This window comes from Myotis myotis, unplaced genomic scaffold (genome assembly GCF_014108235.1).
Source record: "Myotis myotis isolate mMyoMyo1 unplaced genomic scaffold, mMyoMyo1.p scaffold_m19_p_1, whole genome shotgun sequence".
In the NCBI taxonomy this organism is placed as follows: domain Eukaryota; kingdom Metazoa; phylum Chordata; class Mammalia; order Chiroptera; family Vespertilionidae; genus Myotis; species Myotis myotis.
Genome location: NW_023416313.1, coordinates 90,440,896 through 90,466,688, shown reverse-complemented (window position 1 = coordinate 90,466,688; position 25,793 = coordinate 90,440,896). Strand labels below are relative to the sequence as shown.

The 25,793-nt window shown below is 41.4% G+C and overlaps 1 protein-coding gene across 10 annotated transcripts in view; it reads left to right on the top strand.

The window, feature by feature from the left end:
* Nucleotides 1–25,793, top strand: part of LOC118673513 (protein adenylyltransferase SelO-like) — a 78,335-nt gene that overhangs the window by 33,388 nt on the left and 19,154 nt on the right. For 5 of the 10 annotated variants that reach the window (XM_036344441.1, XM_036344467.1, XM_036344460.1 and 2 more), the window contains 10 exons: nucleotides 2,229–2,316; nucleotides 3,739–3,808; nucleotides 6,171–6,243; nucleotides 8,927–9,010; nucleotides 9,694–9,823; nucleotides 12,462–12,506; nucleotides 12,615–12,696; nucleotides 12,809–12,901; nucleotides 18,150–18,229; nucleotides 18,986–19,029. In XM_036344441.1, the coding sequence (XP_036200334.1) occupies nucleotides 2,229–2,316; nucleotides 3,739–3,808; nucleotides 6,171–6,243; nucleotides 8,927–9,010; nucleotides 9,694–9,823; nucleotides 12,462–12,506; nucleotides 12,615–12,696; nucleotides 12,809–12,901; nucleotides 18,150–18,229; nucleotides 18,986–19,029 (789 nt within the window). Of the gene's footprint in view, nucleotides 1–2,228; nucleotides 2,317–3,738; nucleotides 3,809–6,170; nucleotides 6,244–8,926; nucleotides 9,011–9,693; nucleotides 9,824–12,461; nucleotides 12,507–12,614; nucleotides 12,697–12,808; nucleotides 12,902–18,149; nucleotides 18,230–18,985; nucleotides 19,038–25,793 lie in introns of those variants that run through there. The other 5 variants (XR_004973400.1, XR_004973399.1, XR_004973402.1 and 2 more) reach the window with 3 other exon arrangements.

Sequence of the window (25,793 nt, the reverse complement as noted above, 5' to 3'; positions counted from 1 at the left end):
ATGTGTCTTGGTGTGGTCCTCTTTGGATTCCTTTTGTTTGGGGTTCTCTGGGCTTCCTGGACTTGTAAGTCTATTTCTTTCACCAGGTAGGGGACGTTTTCTGTCATTATTTCTTCAAATAGGTTTTCAGTATCTTGCTCTCTCTCTTCTTCTGGCACCCCCATAATTTGGATGTTGGTACGCTTGAAGCTGTCCCAGAGGCTCCATACACTATCATCATATTTTTCGATTCTTTTTTCATTTTGCTTTTCTGGTTGGCTGTTTTTTGCTTCTTTGTATTTCAAATCTTTGACTTGATTCTTGGGATCCTCTAGTCTGCTGTTGGAACTCTGCATAATATCCTTTATTTCAGTCAGTGTATGCTTAATTTCTAGTTGGTCCTTTTTCATAACCTCGAGGGTCTCACTAGATTTCTTGAGGGTCTCACTACATTTATCGGCGGTCTCACCAGACTTTTTGAGGGTCTTACTAAATTTATCCGTGGTTTCTAGTAAGTTCTTGAAAAACCTTAAAAGTGTGGTTTTGAACTCTATATCCAGTCATTTGCTTTCCTCCATTTCTGTCATTTGTGACCTGTTTCTTTGTCTCCATATTTTTTATGCTTCCCTGTGTTGGTAGAGTGGCTTTGTGTGCTAGGTGTCCTATAGGGCCCAGTGGCTCAGCCTCCCCAATTACCAGAGGTGGACACTCTTGGTGCACCCTTTTGTGGGCTTTGTGCACAGTCTTGTTGTAGTTAAGCCTTGACTGTTGTAGGTATCACTGGGAGGAATTGACCTCCAGGCCAATTGGCTGTGAGAGTCAGCTGTGTCTACGGTGGGAGAACTTCTGTGCTGGAGACACCCTTATGAGGCAAGACTTGCTTCAATGGGGCTTTGGTGCTCACCGAGTCTGCCCCCTGAGTGTGTCCCTTATGGATCTGAGGAGTTGTAATTGGATGGTCCCACTCTGACCACTGGGTACACTGGCTCTTGGATCTAAGGAGATGCTAATTTAGCCTCTTCCTGAGGCTACCCAGCAGGAGCTACAAAGAGATCTGCAAATTCCCCTTCCTTGTTTGGGGTTTGGAGGTGCCCAAATGAGGCCCAGCTGTGAAGCAATGCAAGCTGCTGTGGAGCATTGGGCCTTCTCTTGGAAGTTCTGAGTCTGTCTTGCCCAGCTGCAGTTTGTTAGGTAATTTTCAGATTGCAAAGGGCCAGGGCAGTCATATGCAAAAGCCTCTGCCGCAGCTTGGGTGGGGCAGGGTCTCAGAGAATCAACAGGGCGGAGCAAGCAGCTATGGCTGATCCTTGCAAACATTTATTTATTGAAGTTAACTTTCAGTTAGTTACACAAATGAAAGGAACTTGTAGGGACTATGCCATAGAAATCTATACTTATAATAGGATAATATGCAAATTGGTCGGAAAGCTGTCATTTAACGACCAATCAGCAGGCTGCGTCCCTACCCCCTGCACTGGCCTGGAGACATGAGGCTCATGTCCCCGACCCCGGCAACAGCCCCGGGATGTGAGGCTCACGTCCCCGTCCCCCGCACTGGTCTGGAGACTTGAGGCTTGTGTCCCCGATCCTGACAATGGGTCCTGGGACATGAGGCTCGCGTCCCCATTCCCCCTGTGCCGGCCCACGTATGTGAGGCTTGTGTCCCTGCACCCTCTAATTAATTCCCTTTTAATGTGCATGAACTTCGTGCACTGGGCCACTAGTAACTCAATAATTCACTAACTCACAATTGAGGAGATAGTGGGATTTTGATGTTTGGAACCTAATGATTTAACTGAGTAGTCTTTAGGTAGGTCAGAGCCTTGGTATTTCTGAAAGTGTTGTGGCTCCTAACATTCTAACTGATTCAGGCTTAAAGAAATATAGAAAAAAATCCTTGATACTTCCAAGGGTATAAGTTAGTTGTTTTTCCAATACAGATACTGAATTCTTTTTTATTAAAATAATTTTATTTTTTAAGAAAAGCATTTAGATCAGCGGTTCTCAACCTGTGGGTCGCGACCATTGGAAAACACATATAGCATATCAGATATTTACATTATGATTCATAACAGTTGCAAAATTACAGTTATGAAGTAGCAACGAAAATAATTTTATGGTTGGGGGTCACCACAACATGAAGAACTGTATTAAAGGGTCGCGGCATTAGGAAGGTTGAGAACCACTAATTTAGATTATGTTTGCATAGTCTGAAATAGTTTGTGCTGAAGTAAATGTTTCTTTTGCAGGTGCAGTAGTGCTTCGCGTTGCAAAATCATGGTTTAGAATCGGATCATTAGAAATTTTGACTCATTATGGTGAACTGGATTTACTAAGGTTAGAAAATGACATTTGTTAAGTGGTAGAAGATAATTGAAAAATGCTTGTTTATGTGTTGGGAAGTTAACTTGTGTGTGTGGGCCGGGGGAATGGGGGGAGAGAAAAGCAAGCAAGAATTTATTGACTGCAGCAAAAATATACTTAGGACAATGAAAGAAGGGAGGGCACAGAAGAAGCAACAGGAGAGCCTAGGCTGGGCTGCTTTAGTTCACGGGGAATTCAGAGAAAAGTGGGCCTTGGAGACAGGTTCAGGGGGTTAGCCCAGATGGAGCTGCTGCTGCCCATTGCTCCCCTGATTGCAAGTCTCATGGGGTCCCTTAGAAGTTAGGGAATACGTGCCTTTGAGGAAAGGAGAGGGGGAAGAGAATGGCATGGGCATGCTCCCTGGAGGGAGAGCACCAAGTTAAATATTTTTGGTTTTCTATAAATAAGTATACTTATTTTATTTATTTATTTAATCCTCATTGAAAGATATGTTTTTATTGATTTTAAAGGAGGGGGAGACAGAGAGGGAGGGAGGGAGGGAGGGAAGGAGGGAGAGAGAGAGAGAGAGAGAGAAGAGAGAGGGACATCAGTTGGCTGCCTTCAGTGTGCTCCCCGACTGGGGATCAAACCTGAAACCCAGGTATATGGCCTGACCGGAAATTGAACCAGTAGCCCTTTGGTGCATGGGACAGTACTCAACCAACTGAGCCACTCTGGCAGGGCTGTTCTGTTGTTTTTATACTTCGTATATATATTTCCATTATTGCATGCATTGTGCTGTAATGTCATTATTTTTTATATGTTATCCTCTAATCAACTATATGTTTTTTGAGGGCTGGGCCTGAGTCTTATCCTTCTTCTTCCTATCACTTGCACAGGGCTTGTAGATATTCCATGGATGTTTATTGATTAATCTGAATTTGTAACATAATAAGATGGTATCTAATATGATGTTAGAAACATAGTTCCAGTTTTGATTAATATTGAGGAAATATTTCTCTATTGCTGTTTTGGGGGTACAGTCTTATTTTAATTTTTAAAAATTTTAAGTGTGAGCCCTAGCTGGTTTGGCTCAGTGGGTAGAGTGTCGGCCTGCAGACCAAAGGCTCCCGGGTTCCATTCCAGTGAAGGGCATGTACCTTGGTTACAGGCTCCTCCCTGGCCTGGGCCCTGGTCAGGGCTCATGCAGGAGGCTACCAATCAATGTGTTTCTCTCAAATTGATGTTTCTCTCTGTCTTTCTCTCTCTCTTCTATTCTCCCTAAAAATCAATGGAAAAATATCCTCAGGTGAGGATTAACAAAAATATTTAAAATAAAATAAAATTTTAAGTGTGGAATCTAATGAATTAATGAATTGCAGGGTGGATTTAGGTGATTGGATATTCAATACTGTATTCTGAGGAACACTGATGCTATCTCCTTTTAATTTCCAGGACATTATTAGATTTCATCATACAGGAACATTTCCCCTCAGTAGATATCAAAGAACCTAATAGATATGTGGTAAGTTTTTATTTATTTTTTAAAATATATTTTTCAGAAAAGAACAGCATCCTTGGTGCTCTGACTTCCCTTCTCTGGGGCTAAGCCCATGAAAAGGCCCGTTGTCCGGGGCTAGTGAACCAGAGGGTGTTTGCCGGCCTGGCTTTGCTGCTTGCATCTGCGGGACCCACCCCTCCTCCATCCCCACCCCCGCTGGTCCCGGGCTCACCTTCCACTGGATCTGATTGGTTGGTGGACCTGGGTAGCCTCGAGGCCCTGTGGGGTTTGGGGCCTGAACAAAACAGATTCCCTGCTCTGAGGAGCTTGATGACATCACTACAGGATCACACTCTAGATGCCCCCTCTTGCTGCCCCACCCCCGCAGGACACGAAAAATCTTGAGGAAACTAGCTGAGCCGTTGCAACATGAAGGAATGGATTTACTGAAACAAAACTGTAGCTTTTTTGTCCTTTCTGAAGGGCCAGAATATGTAATTTTTTTCTAACAAAGGAAGTCAAGTCAGATGGCTAGTAACTCTAGGTGATCACTCATTGGTACTTGGCCCAGGGGTACTTTGGGGGAGTCAGGTTAATTTAATAACCATTACACTTTCCTTCGTAAACGCCTATTTCCTTTAACAGTTTAGACACAGCTGGGGGGTGTTCTGAGGTGATCCCATGTGGTAAACTTTGGTTTATGCTGTTGGTTGGTCAGAGCTCCCACCCTGGCTTCTCAACCGACACGGGCACCCTGGGGTGGGCACCCCCCGCTCTGACCAGCTCTGGGGCTGGACTCTGCTCACTTGGAGTGGTTTTGGGCCCCAAAGCCTTGGCTCCTGTTGGTTTGTCCCAACAGCAGACAAAGCCTCACATTGCCCTCAGTCCCCCCTTTTTCTTTTGAAGGACCAATTTTTCATGGTACTTGTCCTGATTGTTTTCATAGTGTTCAAATCTGTATTTTTGTATGTAGAGGGAAATAATTTTCTCAACACTAACCGCTAATATTGTATTAAATTGTCATGAAGGAGTTCTTGTTTAATAAATGGACATGTAAAAATGAAAAGAAAAAAAAATATATTTTTCATTGATTTCACAGAAGAAGGAAGAGGAAAAGAGAGATAGAAGCATTAATGAGGAGAGAATCATTGATCGGCTATCTCCTGCACATCCCCCACTGGGGATCGAGTCCACAACCTAGGCATGTGCCCTGACCAGGAATCAAACCATGACCTCTTGGTTCATCGGTTAATGCTCAACCACTGAGCAGCACTGTCTGGGCTGTGGTAAGTTTTTAAAGAGAAAGAGCAATACTTTTGCTTTCTCTCATTGGCCAGCCAATATTAGTAGTTACACCTTAGGACTGAAAAAAATTCAGTTAGGCAAGGAAATATAGAGCATCATGAACATTTTAGAGGAACTTAAGATGAACCACTTCATAAATAAGGCATAGATAAGGAAGTTGTTTCCTTTGAAAGTTATCTAGAAGAAAAGAATAGGTGCTACTACATCCTAACTGTATACATTTTTGTTGTTGTTAATCCTTCCACAAGGATACAATCAAGGTTTGAGCCCTTGACCAGAATCAAACCCAGGACCCTTTGGTCTGCAGGCTGATGCTCTATCCACGGAGCCAAACTGGATAGGGCTGAATACATTATTTTTTGAGAAGCACTTATAAGTTGACCACATATATTCTTCTCTCACCCATTATATTTCTAAAATAGTAGTTCTAAAGTAAACATAATAGGAAAATGTGATTTTCTATTTTTGTGAAAAAATTTTATTCTTTTAAGAGTCACAGAGAAGAGAATCCATTATTTTTCTTGGTGACTCATTTTAAAGTTTATTAGTTCACTTCACTTACATTTAACTCCCTTGTGCTGAATTCTGATGCTTTTTCCTTTTTTTGTTAATCCTCACCCAAGGATATTTTTCCTGTTGATCACTAGAGAGAGTGGGGAAGAGAGGAAGGGGAAGAGACAGAGCGGGGAGAGGGGGAGGAGAGAGAGAGAGAGAGAGAGAGAGAGAGAGAGAGAGAGAGAGAGAGAGAGAGAGAAAGAGAAATAATCAATGTAAAAGACATCCATCAGTTGCCTCCTGCACCCTGGCTGGGGATCGAACCTGCAACCCAAGTACATGCACTTGACTGGGAATTGAACCTGAGACCCTCTGGTGTATGAGCCAGGCTCTAATCACTTAGCAACACCAGCCAGGGCACTTTTTCCTTTTTTTTATTGGACATGGAGAAAGCCTGGTCATCATGCTGTGTATGAGCCTTTTATATATTATTTCTAATTGAATAATTTTATGTTCTTCCATATATAATTTCTATTTATTTAGTCATCTGTTGGCTAGCCTTTATAAAATCTGAAATTTTCTTTAGGAATTTTTTTCCATTGTGGTATCTGAGACGGCACAACTGATTGCTCTATGGATGTCTATTGGTTTTGCTCATGGTAAGTTATCTATTAATGTTTCACTCGCCGATGAGAAAGTAGAATGAATCTGTAGAGACAGAAGACTTCTTTTTTATGTATTTCAAAATATTCCTGCTGATGGACTTCTTAACATTTATAACATACTAGAGGCCCAGTGCACAAAATTAATGCATGGGAGGTGTGGGGGGCTCCCCTCAGCCTGGCCTGTGCCCTCTCTCAATCCGGGACCCCTCAGGGGATATCAGACCTAAACTGGCACTCGGACATCCCTCTTGCAATCCAGGACCATTGCGTGCACTAGTGACCATACTTTTCATACAAGTGAAAGGAATCTTGCTGTTGTATGTGCAGCTACATTTTTTTTGCCCTGATTATAAAAAGTAGTACATAACATAATCCTATTGAGGCAGTAGTACCATTTTCCTCCATCTTATGGGTGGAAAAACTGAAGCAGAGAGGAGTTAGGTAATTGGCTTTGTCACACAGTTACAAGTGTCAGAATCAGGGCTGACCACAAAATGTGCAAGCCAGAGTCCATGCATGTCATCGCTGCATCATCCTGTTTTTTCAGTGTTAGAATAGCCTTGCCAGGTTTTAATTTTTAAATCTTAAGAGACTGTTCCCAATATATAGGGTATGGTCCCTAGGCCTGGTTGGCGATCAGAGCCGTCTGTGGGGTGACTGGCAGGCAGGGCGATGGGGGGGGGGGGGGGGGCGTTGAGTGTCTGACCCCTGGTGATCAGTGCACATCATAGCGACCGGTTGTTCTGCTGTTCGGTCAATTTGCATACTAGGGTTTTATTATATAGGATGAGTTTGTTTTTAGCAACAGAGAAACAATTTGCTCATGTTTAAAGTGGTTTTGAATTGAATAGTGTACATAAAATAGAATAAGAATGACCTTATGAGTATATATTTAGATTTCCTTAAAGGTATTTTTTAAAGTCTTAATTATAAAGTACTAGAGGCCCGGTGCATGAATTTGTGCACCAGTGGGGTCCCTTGGCCTGGCCTGCCTGCAGGATCAGGCCGAAACCTGCTCTCTGACATCCCCCAAAGGGTCCCAGATTGTGAGAGGGTGCAGGCCAGGCCAAGGGACCCCACCAGTGCACGATCAGGCCTGGGGAGGTATGTGGGAAGTTGGCCAGCTGGGGAGGGACCTCAAGAGGGCTCCAGGGCGTGTCTGGCCTGTCTCGTTCAGTCCTGATTGGCCGGACCCCAATAGCAAGCTAACCTACCAGTTGGAATGTCTGCTGCCTGGTGGTCAGTGCATGTCATAATGAGCGGTTGAGTGGTCTTAGCATATCATTAGCATATTATGCTTTGATTGGTTGAATGGATGACTGGATGACCGGACATTTAACACATTAGGCTTTTATTATATAGGATTACCTGCTTATGGTAAAGAATTTAAAATATAGGTCATTTTAAGTTCCATTCTCTAGGATAATCATTAACAATTTCATATCAAGTTTTCTAGACTATGTTGATGATATTCGTATGTCTCCTACAAAAACAGCAAGGTAGCATTGCAAGGAATATCTGCCTGAACCATGAATAACTGAAAAGCAAGTTCTGTATATACTAAGGTCTCTAGATAAATACCACAGGAGGACTTCACATTGTAGAACTTCTTGAAGTTGGCTTGCAAAATTTCTTGAAACTGGCTTTAATTTTCTCACATGCTCTGTATCTCTCTTAGGGCTGGATGGGAAACAGGGCAGGTGTTTCAGAGTTTTTGCTATTATGAACTGTGTTGCAGTGACCACCATGAAACTACATCTTTGTATTCTCAAAGATGAGTTTTTTAAAAAAATTTAATATGTTTTTGTTGATTTCAGAGAGGAAGGGAGAGGGACAAAGAGATAAAAACATCAGTGATGAGAGGGAATCATTGGCTGCCTCTCACTAGGGATCAAGCCCACAACCGAGTCATGTGCCCTGATCGGGACTGAATTGTGACCTCCTGGTTTGACGCTCAACCTCTGAGTCTCTGAGGCCAGGCTCGAAGATTAGTTTTTTAAGTAAACCCCTAAAAGTGGAATTGCTGGGTTAGAGAGTCTGTACATTTATCATTTTGATAAACAGAACCATCTTCCTCTGAAAAAGGTTGAAACCCTCTCTATTGAATACTGTGCCACCATGCCCAAGAACCCATATTAGGCTGGTGTGTCCATGGCCTCCTCCGAACCCACACTCAGCCTCCATTCATGAGCCCTGCACCTAAGCGGTCTTTCTCGCCCCACCTCCCACACTGCTTGTGGTCTGCAACTCAGTACTGTTAATGTGGGTAGGTATCCACATTTTCATCTTCTCCCCTTCTCACAGCCTTTGAAAATTAATTTTATTCCTTTACTAGTCTCAGTTCCATTCCAAATAACACATATTTTAAACAACTGCTAGAAATTGAGAATAAATAAGAGGAAGTTTTATTTCTTGGGACTAAAGTATTGAAAATGTTTGGGGACAGAGGAGTATAAAACAAAAGGCTACATTTATTTTTAAAATATAGTTGTAATATAAAACTATTTGTCTTCTTTAATTAAACTTTTCAATTGATAATTAAATTTTGCTTCATTAAATTTTGCTTTCTAAAAAAAAAAAATGCATTTCCATGACCTTTTCCATTCTGGAAAATTTTATATGGTTAAAAAATGCTTTTGTTATTTTATCATGTTTTTGTAAATCTTTGTTGTTTTAGGTGTTTGTAATACTGATAACTTCAGTTTGTTATCCATTACAATTGACTATGGTCCATTTGGTTTTATGGAAGCCTATAATCCAGGTATGTATGATTTATATGTATATATAGATACCTTATTTCACAAGTTTATTTTAGATAAACTGTTATAGCTAATACAATGATGGGGTAGTAAAAGAACTGAGATCATTTGTAGAATGGTAGTTTTGTGTTGTACTCAGTCTTCTAGGTGCTATAGGGATACAAAAATGAATTCTTTGTAACTCCTGCCCTTAAAGAATTACATGTTAGTGAAGATGACCTGAAGGACAGTAGGGAATATGTTGTCAGACAGATGTGAGTTTGCTTTCGGGCATCTGACCCTTAACGGCTCTGTGCCCTTGGACAAGTTAACTTAACCTCTCACTTACTAACATATAAAATGGAGCTAACACTAATATAATACTTGACTGTGGAAGGATGAGAGAGGGCTTTGTGGACAACATACTACTTGAGTTGGAGTTTGAAATCTGTATTTGATGACCTGGAAATTCTTGTAGGTTAGAAATGTATTTATCTATTAGGTACATATTCACATTATAAAATATTTTCATGTGTATGGACATTAAATATTTATATTACTTTTGAGTTAAATGTTTAATGTTAGAAAAAGTTTTACCTAATAAATAGAAATTTATTAAGTTTAAATATAAATTAAAAAATGAAGAAAACAGCTCTTTGTTGTAATTATCCTTATTATATAAAGATAGAATTTTTGTGTTAAACAGATTTTGTGCCAAACACATCTGATGATGAAAGAAGATATAAAATAGGAAATCAGGCCAATATTGGGATGTTTAATTTGAATAAGTTGTTACAAGCTCTAAACCCATTACTGGATCCAGGGCAAAAGCAGCTGTGAGTAAATCCTAAACCTACCAATTAAATCTGTGTGAAAATATATTTGTAAAATGATCATTTTTTATTTTTATTGATTTCAGAAAAGAAGGGAGAGGGAGAGAGAGAGGTAGAAACATCAATGATGAGAGAGAATCATTGTTTGGCTGCCTCCTGCATGCCCCCTACTGGGGAAAAAATGATCATTTTTGAAAAACAAGAAAGTGACATTTTGAAAACCAGCTTATTATTTAGTCTTTAATAATGACAGCATTTCAAACTCTACTTTTCTCTAGTTCAGTTTTGGCTTTTTTCCATAGTTACCAGGATAAGTTGTTTTCATATTTATTGCTTTTTAGATGTGAAATTTTAGTTTATTTCTTCTTTGATCTAAGAGTTCTTTATCACTGTTTCTTAATGTCTAAGTAGTCGGACTTAGTATGTCCATATTTTTGTGATCAAAGAATGTGTTTGGTAAAATCTGCCATTCAAAATGCGTTAAGGATTCTTTATGGCATAGCCTTGCTTTACCTTAAGAGCGAGGGCCTAAAAAAAAAAAAAAAAAAAAAAAAAAAGAGTGAGGGCCTGCAGCAGCCACTGGGTCCCGGATTGTGTTAGGATTTTATTGATCTACCACTGGGCATTGCATTTCTTGAGGGCAGGGACCACATTTTATTCATTTCGGTGTCTCCAGTGTATTTGCTAGAAGATAATACATATTTTGTTTTACACTCTCCTCTCTACCTCCAATAAAAAATTTACAGTACAAGATCTCAAGTGGAAGACAAGGCATATAGCTATTTTATTAATCCCAGGCAGCAAAAAATTACTACAATAAAGATTTTTAAAAGTTTATATCCATACCTGGTTTTCTTATTTAACTAATTAATTAATAACTATATTGGTAATACAGTCACATAATTAAAAATCAAAGTGATATAAAATGATATTCATTAAGCAGCCTTTATCCCACTCTAGTCTCTATTAATTTTATATCTCTTTAGCTCTGCAGAGTTCATTCAGTCATTCTACAAATATTTATTGAGGTGCTCAGTATGTGCCAGACACTGTTGTAAGTGCTAAGGGGATAGCAATGAATAAAACAGCACAATAATTGTGCCCTGATAGTGCTTACTTTTGGTGGGAGAGACAGTCAATAAACTGTAAATAAGTTATATAGCATATTAGAAGGAGTTAAATGCTATAGAGAAAAATAAAGCATTAGGTAGAGAGTATAGGGAGGGAAAGAAAGTTTGCAGTTTTAAAGGATGGTCAGCAAAGAACTTGAGTAAAGGCTCAAAGGAGTAACAGGAGCAAACTATGCAGGTATCCACAGGCTAGCGAGTAGCCTGTGAAAGGCCCTGAGGTGGGAGTGTGTGTGTGTGTTGGGGTGGGGGGGAGAGGGGGGTGGGGGGGGGACGGTGTTTAAGGAACAGCAAGATGATTGCAGTAGAATGAGCAAGGGGAAGAGCTGTAGATGAGATCAGGAAGGTAAATCAAGCAGAGCTTCAGAATGTGTTGAGTTTTTGTGTAACTGAAAATACATTTGAGAATGTTAAGAAATAGAAACTATTTGTTTAAAGATGGGCTTAAGGTTAAAAACTCTAATTTTTATATTTTTATGAAAGATTTCACTATATGTTCATACTTTCAGACAAGTAAAATATTGTTTTGGGTGAGTTACTGCTAATGAGTTATTTTTGGTCTAAGATGATTTTAAAACTATACCAAAAATACACATTTATATCAACATTTATCCTGTAATATAATTATATATAGTAGTATTTCAGGAATGATATGGTATGATTTGTACTGTATCCAAATCTTTCAGACAATAAATTTGTATTGATAATTTTCTCTGTGATCTATAATAATAAAAGTGTAATTAGACTGGACAGCCGAACCTTCTGGACGTCATTCCTGACGAAGCCGTAGTGGCGGGGGCTAAGGCAGAGGCGGTTAGGGGCGATCAAGCAGACAGGTGAGCAGTTAGGGGCATCAGGCAGGCAGGCAGAGGTGGTTAGGGGTGATCGGGCAGGCAAGTGAGTGGTTAGGGGCAATCAGGCAGGCAAGAAGAGTGGTTAGGGGTGATTAGACAGGCAGACAAGCAGTTAGGGATCATCAGGCAGGCAGGAAGAGTGGTTAGGGGCAATCAGGCAGGCAGGCAGGCAGGCAGAATGGTTAGGGGCGATCAGGCAAGCAGGCAGGCGAGCAGTTAGGAGCCGCCGTCCCAGATTGCGAGAAGGTGCAGGCTGGGCTGAGGGCCCCTCCCACACCCTCCTCTAGTATGATATATAATTAAATCACTAAACAAGAATCAGTAGGACATAATCTAATGTTATTTAATACATGAGAAGGTTCGCTTTGTTCTTGTAAAACGTAATTCAGGAATGCTAATTTTAGCCCTAGCTGCTTTGGCTCAGTGGATAGTGCTTTGCCTCGGCCTGTCGACTGTAAGGGTCCTGGGTTCGATTCCAGTCAAGGGCACATCCCCAGTGGGGAGTATGCAGGAGGCAGCCGATCAGTGATTCTCTCTCATCATTGATGTTTCTATCTCCCTCTCCCTCTCCTTTCCTCTCTGAAATCAATAAAAAACATATTAAAAAAAAGAATGCTAATTTTAAATCAAGGTTTAACTGTGCTTTTTTTCTTCCTATAGTGCCGCTCAGATTCTTGAGGGGTATCCTGTTCTCTATTACACAAGGTTTGTCCTTTTTGAATGCAGATGTTAAAGCATCCCGGTTGGTTTGAGGACAAGTCTTAAAATAGTGAGAATTTTAATAACATGTTAAATTGGCATTTCTTCTTTTAGATTTAGAGAATTGTTCAAAGCCAAATTGGGACTACTTGGAGAAAGGAAGGGTGATGATGATTTAATTGCATTTCTCTTACATGTGAGTTTATCATTTAATCTCTTTTTCTGATTAACATTTGAATTATTAATTAGCATCTTCTCAAAGAACTGAGATTGATAAATATACTTATTTTCATTATTATTTTCATTAGCTCATGGAAAACACAGAAGCTGATTTTACAATGACATTTCGGCAGCTCAGTGAGATTACTCAAAGCCAGTTACAGGAGCTCAACATTCCTCAGGTATTCATTAGTGACATTTGGATTTTTTAACTGGGTTATTGAGGTATAATTTATATTCCATAAAATTTCACTCACCTTAAGTATACAATTCAGTGATTTTTAACTAATTTACACATTTGTGAAGTTATCACAATGCAATTTTGGAACAATTCCAACACACCTTGGTCCATTGTGCCCTTTTGCAGTCAGTCTCTGCTTCTACGCTCATCTCCCAGCAACTACTGATTTATTTTCTATGTCTCAAGGTTTTCATTTTCTAGACATTTCCTATAAATGGAATCATACAATATGTGGTCTTTTGCATCTGGCTTCTTCACTTTGCATATTTTGAGGCTCATTCATGTTGTAACCTGTATCAGTAGTTCTCGCCTCTTTACTTCATTGTATAGACATACCACATCTTACTGATCCATTAGGGTCATTTCCATCTTTGGATATTGTGGATAAACACTGCTCTGAACATTTGTGTACAAGTTTTTGTGTGAACACATGTTTCATTTCCCTCGTGTATATTCTAGGAGTGGAATTGCTGGATGGTTTAGTAAATTTGTTTAAATTTTAAATTTTAAACTGTTTCCAAAGTGGCTGCACTTAATTCACTTTTAAAAATATATGTTGCCGCCCTAGCCGGTTTGGGTCAATGGATAGAACTTTGGCCGGTAGACTGAAGGGTCCTGGGTTTGATTCTGGTTAAGGGCATGTACCTGGTCAGGGCACATGTGGGAGGCAACCAACTGATGTGTCTCTCCACTCTCTAAAAAAAAAAAAATCAATGGAAAAATATCAAGTGAGGATTAACAAAAGCGTATATGTTGCCTTTTCATTTCAATGATAATACATTGAATATATTGTTTATGGAATAATATGGGTATTGCCAGAAGATTTCTATTTACTATATATTTTTAGAAACATAGATCTATTTTTAAGGTCTCAGTCGTATATATTGCAGTTATTGTTTTTATCATTGTTGAGATTAAAACCTAGTCTTATTTTTTTCAATTTTAATTTCTTCATTATCTTTCTTCATGACATTCTCTATAATGTTATCTTTTTATAATTCAGAAGATATTCAGCCTCATTTATGCACTCATGCAACACGTACTTATTGAGAACTTACTGTTGTTGACAGTTTGTTCTGGGATAGACATTATAGTAAATGTTTTACAAAATAATAAAAATTTATTAATAATATAGTGACAGTAATAGCTAACATTTGAGTCCTTATTATGTTCTAGACACTATTCTAAGCATTTTGTATATAAAATCTGTGACATAACATATAAGGTAATACCATTGTGATATCTATTTTACTGATAAAGAAATGGAGGCATAGAGAGATTAGGTAACTAGCGCCAGGTCACACAGCTAGTAAAAGGCTGGCTAGATTCAAACACAGGCAGCTTTCCCCAGAGTTCATGCTGCTAGTAATTCCCAAGCTCTTTTTCATTTAAAAAAAGGATGGGCCAGTTCTTTCCTCAGTCCCTTGATCCAGGCAGTCACCAAAGGAAAGGTATCTTGGGCTAAGTCATAAGGCTTGGAATTAGAGTGGAGTTTGTGGAGTTTCCACAGTTGTTTTCATGTGTATGTTTAGGGGGAAGTGTTCTGTGGTGACTGGAGAGATCTGGCCCTGGCAGCAGATTAGGTGCTTCAAATTCAGGGTTCCCTTTTGACAGGCTGTGTGAGCTTGTACACATTACTCAGTTTCTCTAACCCTCACTTGTTTCACCTGTAAGATAGAATTAGTAGTAATGCCTACCTCATTGGTGCTCAATAATGTTGTCTAGCAGTAGAGATTTTAGACTTCTGGGGTGGTTTTCAGGCCGGCCATGCTCCCATCAGGGTGGGAGTCCCCACTGGGGACAGTGCCGGCCTGAGCGAGAGGCTGGGGCCGTTTGTAGGCCAGCAATGCTCCCATCGGGCTGGGGGGGGTCTTTGTTGGGGGTGGGGCCCGCCTGAGCGAGGGGCTAAAGGTCATTTGCAGGCCATCTATGCCCCCATTAGTGTAGGGGTTCCCGCTGGGGCGGGGCCTGCCTGGGCGAGGGGCCTGGGGCAATTTGCAGGCCAGCCAAGCCCCCGGCTTTGTCTGGAAGGTCTCTGGAAGGTCTCCCGGTCTAATTAGCATATTACTCTTTTATTAGTATAGGTACTAGAGGCCCGGTGAACAACATTTGTGCACCGGTAGGGTTCCTAGACCTGGCCGATGATCAGGGCCAATTGGGGCCTTTCGGTTGCCGGCTGGGGCCTCCCTTCCCTGGCTGCTGGCTGTCAGCTGGGGCCTTCCTTAGTTCTGCACCGCCTCCTGGTGGTCAGTGCACATCACAGTAAGCAATCAGTCTCCCGGTCAAACTTGTGGGGACAATTTGCATATTAAGCTTTTATATGTATAGATTTCTATGGCACTCATCCTATATAATAAAGAGGTAATATGCAAATTGACCATCACTCCAATACACAAGATAGCCGCCCCCATGTGGTCAGAGATGCCCGCCCCATGTGGATACAAGATGGCCGGCAGGGGAGGGCAGTTGTAGGTGATCAGGCCAGCAGGGGAGGGCAGTTGGGGGTGATCAAGCCTGCAGGGGAGGGCAATTGGGGGGGACCCAGGCCTGCAGGGGAGGGCAGTTGGGGGGACCAGGGCAGCAGGGGAGGGCAGTTAGGGGTGACCAGGCTGGCAAGGGAGGGCAGTTTGGGGGACCAGGCCTGCAGGGGAGGGAAGTTGGGGGGGACTAGGTCAGCAGAGAAGGACAGTTAGGGGCAACCAGGCTGGCAAGGGAGAGCAGTTGGGGGGACCAGGCTTGCAGAGGAGGACAGTTAGGGGCAACCAGGCTGGCAGGGGAGGGCAGTTAGGGGCAATCAGGCCAGCAGGGGAGCAGTTAGGTGTTGATCAGGCTGGCAGGGGAGTGGTTAGGGCAGGGGTGGGCAAACTTTTTGACTCGAGGGCCACAGTGGGTTATTAAACTGGACCGGAGGGCCAGAACAAAAGCATGGATGGAGTGTTTGTGTGAACTAATATAAATTCAAAGTAAACATAATTACATAAAAGGGTATGGTCTTTTTTTTTTTAGTTTTATTCATTTCAAACGGGCCGGATCCAGCCCACAGGCTGTAGTTTGCCCATGGCTGGGTTAGGGGGTGATCAGGCTGGCAGGCAGAAGCGGTTAGGGGCAGTCAGGCAGGCAGGCAGGCAAGCAGTTGGGAGCCAGCAGTCCTGGATTGTGAGAGGGGTCCCAGATTGGAGAGGGTGCAGGCTAGGCTGAGGGACACCCCCCCCCCATGCACGAATTTCATGCACTGGGCCTCTAGTATCCTATCTAATAAAAGAGAAACATGCAAATTGACCATACCCCCGAACGCTTCCCATTGGCTAATCAGGGCGATATGCAAATTAACTGCCAACCAAGATGATGGCCAGCAGCCAAGCATCTGAAGCGAACAGGAGGCTTGCTTGCTCCAGTGATGGAGGAAACCAAGGTTCCCCGCCTGCCACTGCCGGGCTCTGAGCTTGCACTCTAAGCAACTATGTTGCAATTATAGAAGCTAAACAATCCCCAGAAACCTGCTTTCAGCCAGCTTCGGCCTCAGAGCTTAGAGCGGCAGTGATGGCAACAGTATTTCAATTATAGAACCCAAACAAATCCAAATGCCTGCTTTCAGCAGCCCAGGCCTCAAGCTGGAGCCGAGCCTCAGAGCTAAAGTCGGCTCTCAGTTCCAGTGACAGCCATAGAAAGTAAATAAATCCCAGAATAAAAAAAGAAAAAGAAAAAAAGGAGAGTCTGGGAGCTTCAGTCACCTGCCAGCCTGAAAATGGCCCTCAGCCCCTCACCCAGACTGGACAGGCACCCCAGTGGGAACCCCTACCCTGAAGGGGGTGTGACCAGCTGCAAAAGCCATCATCCCCTCATCCAGGCTGTCCAGGCACCCCAGTGGGGACCCCCACCCTGATCCAGGACACCCTTCAGGGCAAACCAGCCGGCCCCCGCCCGTGCACCAGGCCTCTATACTATATAGTAAAAGGGTAATATGCAAACTGTCCCTAACAGCAGAATGACTGGGAATGACTGGTCACTATGACACACACTGACCACCAGGGGGCAGACGCTCAATACAGGAGCTGCCCTCTGGTAGTCAGTGCACTCCCATAGGGGGAGCTCTGCTCAGCCACAAGCCAGGCTGATGGCTGCCAGTACAGCGGTGGTGGTGGGAGTCTCTCCTGTCTCCTCAGTAGCGCTAAGGATGTCCGACTGCAGCTTAGGCCTGCTCCCCGCTGGCAAGTGGACATCCCCCGAGGGCTGCTGGGCTGCCAGAGGGATGTCTGATTGCCATCTTAGGCCCAATCCCCCGGGGAGCGGGCCTAAGCCAGCAGGTGGTCATCCCCTGAGGGGTCCCAGACTGCGAGAGGGCACAGGCCAGGCTGAGGGACCCCCCCTGTCCCCCAAGTGCACATATTTTTGTGCACCGGCCTCTAGTATATTTATAAATATGTATATTTCTAAAATGGAATTGAATATTTCTTTACACACTTTCCTTAAATACAGGGACCATGTCTTTTGTTTTTGTTAATCTTTGCCAGAGGATATTTTTTCCATTGCTTTTTAGAGAGTGGAAGGGAGGGAGGGAAGGAAAGGAGAGAAAGAGAGAGAGAGAAGAGAGAGACACAGAGATAGAGAAAGACCTCAATGTGAGAGACACATTGACTTGTTGCCTCCCGCAACCACCTCAACCAGGGGCAGGGAGCAAACCTGCAACCCAAGTGCATGCCCTTGACCAGGAACAAACCTTTGTTGCGCGGGCTGATGCTCTAATCACTGAGCTACACTGGCCAGGGTGGGACATGTCTTATTAATTTTTATATCCTTCCTACCTAATAAAATTCCTAACAATAGTTGATGTTGCATAAGTATTTGTTAAATGAATTAATAGATGACTAAATAAAATGCAGTTGCAAATTAAGTTATTAAAAGTAAATTATTTTAAGGAAGTTCCATATTTAAAGGAAAACTTGGTAATACAAGTATTCATGTGTATGTAATCTCTATCGGTAAGAACTTTGTATATTTTTCATTTCTCTTAAACCATGCCATTACATGGATGTCTATAAAATATTATTCCTTTTTAGTACTACTTCTACTTGAAATAGTATACTTGAAAAAATATGGATAGTATAAGAATGTAATTAAAAGAAACACAGTTAAAATAAACTGAACAAACATTAATAGAATAAGCAGTCTATTACTATATTTTCATTTAGCAATTTTGGGCACTGAAGATGATTTCAAAACATGAACTCTTTCCTGCCTGGGTGTCCCAGTACCTTTTGAGACTGAACAGGTAAGGTAATCTAATTTACAAAAAAGCATGTGACGTATTACTTTAGCATAGTCAATCCATCAGATCCCTCCCTTTCCATTTTTTACCATTTCCTTTTTACTCTTGGGTTCTTTGCACTGGTTGAGGCGTCTGCAGTAACACTTCACCCATGGGGAGTGCACTTATCTGTTCACCTCAGCTCTCTAACACACCGCTCCCCAGGCTTCCCAAGCCCTGTAGCAGGAGAGCTTCTTAGGCTTTTTACCCAGTGTTTACTTATTGGCACATCTTGTACAATTGTAAGAAGTTACTTTGTTTTGGAACTCAAATGAATTCGAAGCAACAAGCAAGAAAGAGTAAAGGAGTTGTAGGTAGAGGCAGCTGAAGGAAAACCACAGGACACAGGAGCAAATAGCCCATCACAGTTTAATGGCCACTGAGGGCCATTTATAAAGATTACCCTGAGTAATCAAGAAAAAGGTAAAATATTTTCAGAAAACTGTTTAAGGTAAGGAAAGGTTTCAGTCAATTTTTACACAAAAATATTTTTAACTTGTAAAAGTAAAAGGTTTGATATTATCTAAACTAACTAACCAAGGTAGTATTTTACATATTTTATCAACTCAGTATTTTCTATATTCCTTTTAGATACTGATCAATGTGATTAATTTTTTTTTCAATATTTGTCTTATGAAATAATTCCTACCCTTTTGGAAAAAAAAGATATAGTTTGGGAAGATGGTAGATAATTTTGTTTTTTGTTTTATTTATTTTTAGTAACACGAATAATTCAGATTTTGAAAGAAGAAAAAGAATGATGAGTAAGTAATCATTTTGATGTTTTAAAAACTTTAAATAATCACATAAAAGCAACATTTTAAAAACCAGAAGTAATTACGTGAGGGAACTGAGTTTGTTTTTTTTAAAACTAGAAGAATTCTAGATGAGTAAATTTTAGTTGAGTTGAAGTATCATATATGAGCTTTCTAATTCTAGTGGGTGATTTTTAAAATGTATATATATTTTTTTCTGATATTTTACAGAGAGGAAGGGAGAGGGATAGAGAGTTAGAAACATCGATGAGAGAGGAACATTGATCAGGTGCCTCCTGCACACCCCCCTACTGGGGATCGAGCCTGCAACCCAGGCATGTGCCCTGCCTGGGAATCAAACCTGGGACCTTTCATTCCACAGTCCGATGCTCTATTCACTGAGCCAAACCAGTCAGTGTTCTAGTGTGTAATTTTTAACTCAGAGGATGAAAGCTGTGTTTTTAGTAAGTTTCCATATTGGTCTAAAGTAATATAGTCTTAAAAGATGGTGGAGAGATAGGAAAATGGCTTGGGTTATGGTGGAAAGAACATGAGTTTTGGAATCTGGCAGATGAATCACATCTTGCCACTTTTAAAAAAAATCTTTATTGTTGAGAGTATTACAGATATCCCCCATTTGTCTCCCCATTGCCCCCCTCTACCAGGTTCCCACCCTGCCCCAGGCCTTCATCACCCTATTGTCTGTGTCCATAGGTAATGCATACATGCATATAAATTCTTTGGTTAATCTCTTTACAACTTCCTCCCCTCTTCCCTCTAAAATTCTTCAGTCTGTTCCATGTTTCCATGCCTCTGGTTCTGTTTTATTCATTAGTTTATTTTGTTCCTTAGATTCCTTATTTGTTTATTTGATTTTTAGATTCAATTGTTGATAGATACGTATTTATTGTCATTATATTGTTCATATTTTTTACCTTTTTCTTCACTGCTTTTCTCTTTCTGCTTTTAAGATTCTCTCTTTGTCTTTAACTTTGGCATTTTAATTATGATTGTATTGGTGTGGGCCTCCTTGGGTTCCTCTTGTTTGGGACTTCCTGTGTTTCCTAGACTTGTAAGTCTATTTCTTTCACCACATAGGGGAAGTTTTCTGTCATTATTTATTCAGATAGATTTTCAATATCTTGCTCTCTCTCTTCTCCTCTTGGCACCCCATAATGCAAATATTGGTATGCTTAAAGTTGTCTCAGAGGCTCCTTACACTATCTTTGTATTTTTGGATTCTTTTTTCTTTTAAAAATATATTTTTATTGATTTTTTACAGAGAGGAAGGGAGAGGATAGAGAATTAGAAACATCGACGAGAGAGAAACATCGATCAGCTGCCTCTGGCACACCTCCTACTGGGGATGTGCCCACAACTAAGGTATATGCCCTTGAGTGGAATCGAACCCGGGACCCTTCAGTCTGCAGACCGACACTCTATCCACTGAGCCAAACTGGTCAGAACTCTTTTTTCTTTTTTCTCTTCTGATTGGGTGTATTTTGTTTTTTCATATTTGATTCTTGGAATTCTCTACTCTACTATGGAATCCCTGTAAATTATTCTTTATTTCAGTTAGTTTATGCTTAATTTCTGACTGGTCCTTTTTCATGTCTTTGAAATTCTCATTAAGATCCTTGTAAATCTCAGTAAGTCCTTTGAAGCTCTCATTAAGATCCTTGAGCAACCTTTTAACCATTGTTTTGAACTTTGTATCTAGTACAGGGGTGGGCAACCCCTGGCACGCGTGCCAAACATGGCACGCCAGTAACTTTTGCTGGCACTCTCTTATAATCTTCCATTTACAATTTTTTTCTTAATATCGACTTTTTTATTTTTCAGATAAATTCAGTATAGGTTGCATCTTAGATAAATAAATAAGTTTACATGACAAGTTATCTTAAAGACCATAGACATGGATTGATGAGAGAGGGGAAGAGCAATTTCAATAGTGTCGAAAACGAACTATTGAGGACTTGGAATGCCATTCTAGAAAATTTTTTCTGTTTAAAAAAACTTTGCAACAGCGTTACTCTCCATGTTTTCATCCACATACGCTTGTGAATCTTTGTTCTCAGTGCTGAATTTTGTTGAGTCTTGTAATAGGAGTAGCCTGACGGATGTAAGTAGTAGCTCGTGCATATCTCTGAAGGTCACGAAATATGAACTTGATGTAAAATCTCTGTCATCAGTGATGCAGCAGCAAAGTCCCACTGATAATATCATAAAGTTTTCTGTCGGACTATCAGTGTACATGTATACATTAAAAAATAAATGTATTTTTCATCATCATATACCGTGTTTTTGTCGCTTGAATGAATTTTATTATTTCTTCAAGGTTCTTCACATATGTACACCTTAAGAGATATCAATTAGGCGTAACATGTTCTCAAAAAAATAGGGTAGGCTTGCAGAAGAATTTTGAGTCAGAGATTTTGCTGGTTTTGGCACGCACTCACAAAAAGGTTGCCCACCCCTGATCTAGTAGTTTGCTTGCTTCCATTTCATTTCGTTCTTTTTCTGGAGATTTCTCATGTTCTTTCATTTGTGACATGATTCTTTGTCTCCACATTTTGGTTACTTCCCTGTGTTTGTTTCTATGTATTAGGTAGATCTGCTATGTCTCCTGGAATTGGTAGAGTGGCCTTGTGTTGTACATGTCCCGTAGGGCCCAGTGGCTCAGCCTCCCCAGTCACCTGAGCTGGGCACTCTAGGTGTGCCCTTGTGTGGGCTGTGTGCACAGTCTTGTTGTTGAGCCTTGATTGCTGTTGGTATTACAAGGAGGAATTGACCTCCAGGCCAATCAGCTGTGAAGACCAGCTGCTACTACAGTGGAAGAGCTGCTGTGCAGGAGACACCTCTATGGAGCAGGACTTGCTTCAGTGGGGGCTTTCGTGCTCACTGAGTCTTCCCCTTGAGTGTGTTGCTTGTGGATTTGTAGAGTTGTGATCCGGTATGGTCTGAGACTGTCCATCAGGTGCACTGGCTCTGGTCTCCTAGGAGGAGCAAAATCAGCCACTGCCTGGAGCCACCCAGTAGAAGATACAGAGCAATCTTTAGATGGCTACTACTTGTGTTGGGCTTAGAAGTGCCCAGGCAATGCCAAGCTGTCTTGGGCCCCTTATTGATAAGTATAGGGCTCGCTGACACAAGCTGTTGCTTGTTTGAGAGATTTTAGGAAAGTCTGAAGCCTGAACCAGCACAGGCCATTCATATGGAAAAGATGCTGCAAACAGCTTGGATGGGGCTGCAAGTTGGATGGGGTGGGATCTCAGGGAATCACCAGGGTGGAGCAAACAGTGTGAGCCAGGTTGATGGAAACTCAGATATGGCCGCCAGTCAGCTCTGCAACAGGGAAGGTCCCAGCATAGGAGCAATGGCCTCTGTGAAAATCCCTGTCTGGGAGAAAGCTGTCCCTAAATTCTTGCCCCAATGCCAGACAGTCCAGTTGCTCCCTGTATGTCTCTGGATCCCCTGAGCTTTTTCTCCAAAGGGAGTGCTGGAGCTCAGAGGAAGTAAGTCCATGTAAGTTTCCTTTAAAAGGAAATGCCTGGGTCACTGAGCCATAATCCCTGCTGGTTTTTCCAGCCCGAAGTTACAGGGACTTCTTTTCCCAGCTCTGGAACCCTGAGCTGGGGATCTGGTGTGGTGCTGGGACCCCTTGCTCCTCATGAGAGCCCTCCACAGCAGAAATATCCCTCCCTATTGAAAAAAAAAAGCCACATCCATGGGTGTTGGACCAGCCTATTCCGTGCCTTCCCCTTATCAGTCTCTGTGGGCTTTCTTCTTTTTCTTTTTTTTTAAAATTTAAATTCTTAATTGTTGAAAGTATTACATATTTCTCCTTTTTCCTCCATTGATCTCTCCTCACTCACTTTCACCTCCCAGCACAGGCTCTCAACCCCTCTACTCTCTGCCCCTCCTACTAGTCTCATGTACTTTCTCCTTCTGCTCCTTCTCCTCTTCCTTCTCTTCCTTCTTCTCATCCTTCCCTCCTCCTCCTCCTCCTTCTCCTCCTCTTTCTTCTCCTTCTCCTTCTTCTTCCTTTTCAATCTTTATTGTTGAAAGTATTGCATAGGTCCTCCTTTCCCCCCCATTAACCTCTTCCAGCCCAATCCCGTCCTCCCTGCTCCTCCCCCCAGGCCCTCACCACCTTATTGTCCATGTCCACAGGTTATGCATATATGCATACAAATTCATTGGTTTATTTCTTCCTACCCACCCTCTCCTGCCTTCCCTCTGAGGTTCAACAGTCTGTTCATGCTTCTATGACTCTGGATCTATTTTTGATCATCAGTTTATTTGGTTCATTAGATTCCACATATGATATGAGTGAGATCATGTGATGCTATTTACTCTGACTGGCTTATTTCACTCAGCATAATACTCTCCAGGTCCATCCATGCTGTGGCAAATGGTAAGAGTTCTTTTTTATTGCCACGGTATTTCATTGTCTAAATGTACCATAGTTGTTTTATCCACTCATCTTCTGATGGGCACTTAGGCTGTTTCCAAGTCTTAGCTATTGTAAATTGCGCTGCTATGAACATAGGGGTGCATATATTCTTTCTGATGAGTGTTTCAGGTTTCTTAGGATATATTCCTAGAAGTGGGATGACTGTGCTTTCTTCTTTACTTCTATAGTTGTAGGACTTCCCTTTAGCCAGCTTTCATGTGGTTGTGAATGATCATTGTTCTGTATCTTAGTTGTAATTTTGATGTGGTTATGGCATTTACCCATGCTGCCATCTTGGTTCCTGAATTTTTTCATTTTGCCACTTTTTAGATGTGTAATCTGAAAGATATTTAACTCTCCCAAGTTTTAAGGCCCTTAGCTTTGTAAAATTGGGATATTTTGCAAGTATGTTGTAATGATGAACAATAATGCATGTAAAGTGTCTTGTTACAGTGCCTGGGCCATAATACACATTCAAATGATAGCTCTAAAAATAAATCACCTTTATATATTGATTTCAGTTTGCTATGTGACTCTTGGCTTGGAGAAAGAAAAAATAGAAGTTCTTTTTGCAATGTGAATTCCAACAAGATTAAAGAAGTTAAGACAGAAGAACCTAAATCCTTAGGTACTCTTTGTTAGGGTTTGGCTGATGATGTGGGCTGTGAAAGAATTCACAATTGAGAGAGGAGATAGATGCAGAGAGGAAGTTTATTTTACTTAACACTAAGGGAAAGGGCTGTGCATTGCTAATTAATCCAGGGACAAGAAAACAAAGGGCAGCTCTCCTTTTAAGCCCTGGCTGTTGTTAAACAATAAGGAAGGGAGAGGGATTTTGGGGCTGAAATTGAGCAGACATCAGGGGAATTGTAATTTGTTTGTTCTTTAGGAAACAGTCCAGGGCAGCTGTCCTAGGGAGGTGTCTTATCAGTATTTTTCCAAAGCCTGCAAAACATTCTTAGAGCAAAAGTTATGAAAAGTTCAAAAAAGGCTTGTTTGAAGGGGTAGTGGCAGGGAGGAACTTTCTACCAATTATCCGTGAGTTATAAAAACAGCAGGGAGGAGGTGTATGTAAAAATGTAGCCTTGAAAGTAACATGTTGTCTTGCAGTTTGAACAGAGGGGCTATTTGAATCAGAGGGGCTAACAATCTTGGGGGTTAATTACCAGGTGCTTCTCATAAATTATGGAAGGCTACAGCAAAGAAAAAGAGTATCCTAATATTTTGCTTTACTTAGGGCTTGTATAGGGAACTACTAGTGTCAACTGAGTCATGTCAATGAAATGACTGGCAGGCTGTGAGTTTGACATACTTGCTCTAGGTAGTTCCAGCATTATGCTAGGGAGATATTTTTTAAAAGCCCTAAAATATCTCTATCTGCAATAAAACAAGATTGGTGGTAATTCTAAAAACTTGTCAGTGTAATACTGCTTTTCTTCATGCCTAGTAATTAATTTTGTTTTGTTTTGTTTTTGTTAATCCTCACCTGTGGATATTTTTTCCATTGATTTTTTAGAAAGTGGAAGTGAAGGAAGAGACATATCAATGTAAGAGAGACACATCAGTTGGTTGCCTCCTGCACTCCCTGATAGGGGGCCGGGAATAGAACCTGCAAACCAGGTACATGCCCAGTCAGGGCAACCGAACCCATGACCCTTTGCTGTGTGGGCCAGCACTCTAACCACTGAGCAACACCAGCCAGGCCTAGTCGTGAATTTGTGGCACATGCTCAGAAGAATCTTTGTCTTCATTGGTCAGCTGATTAGCACACAGCTATTTAGAGCTCAAGGCAAACTTAAGTTGAAATCCTGGATTTGAACCTCATTTTAGAATACAACCTTAGGCCTACTCCATTGACTTTCTATCTACCATTTTGCAAATGACATGCCACTGATCATGAGAGAATGAATTGGCCCAAACTGGGACTGGCTCAACACAAACTTACTGCTTTTGGAAAATAACACACAGAGAATGCTAGACTCATTGCAAGTCAGACACCCAAGCAGGCGGGGGCTGCGTCCCACGTGGAGTGTTTCTCTTGGCCCTCTGCGTGCAGCATCAGGGATTCTTCCACATGGCCACAGTACCTGACTGTTTAGTAAGGGGCACTGACCTCTTTTTCCTTAGATAGTTAAATTAAAAAATGACAACAGTCAACACAATAATAGCCATCTGGTATGAATGAATCAAAATTATTCCTATGTTCTTGTCAGACCTGCAAAAAATATAACATTTTTTTTGGTGTGTTGCAGAATTTTAGTAATTAGTTTGTGTGCACCATAAGATAGAAAACGTTGGAAATTGCTGAGTTAAGGTG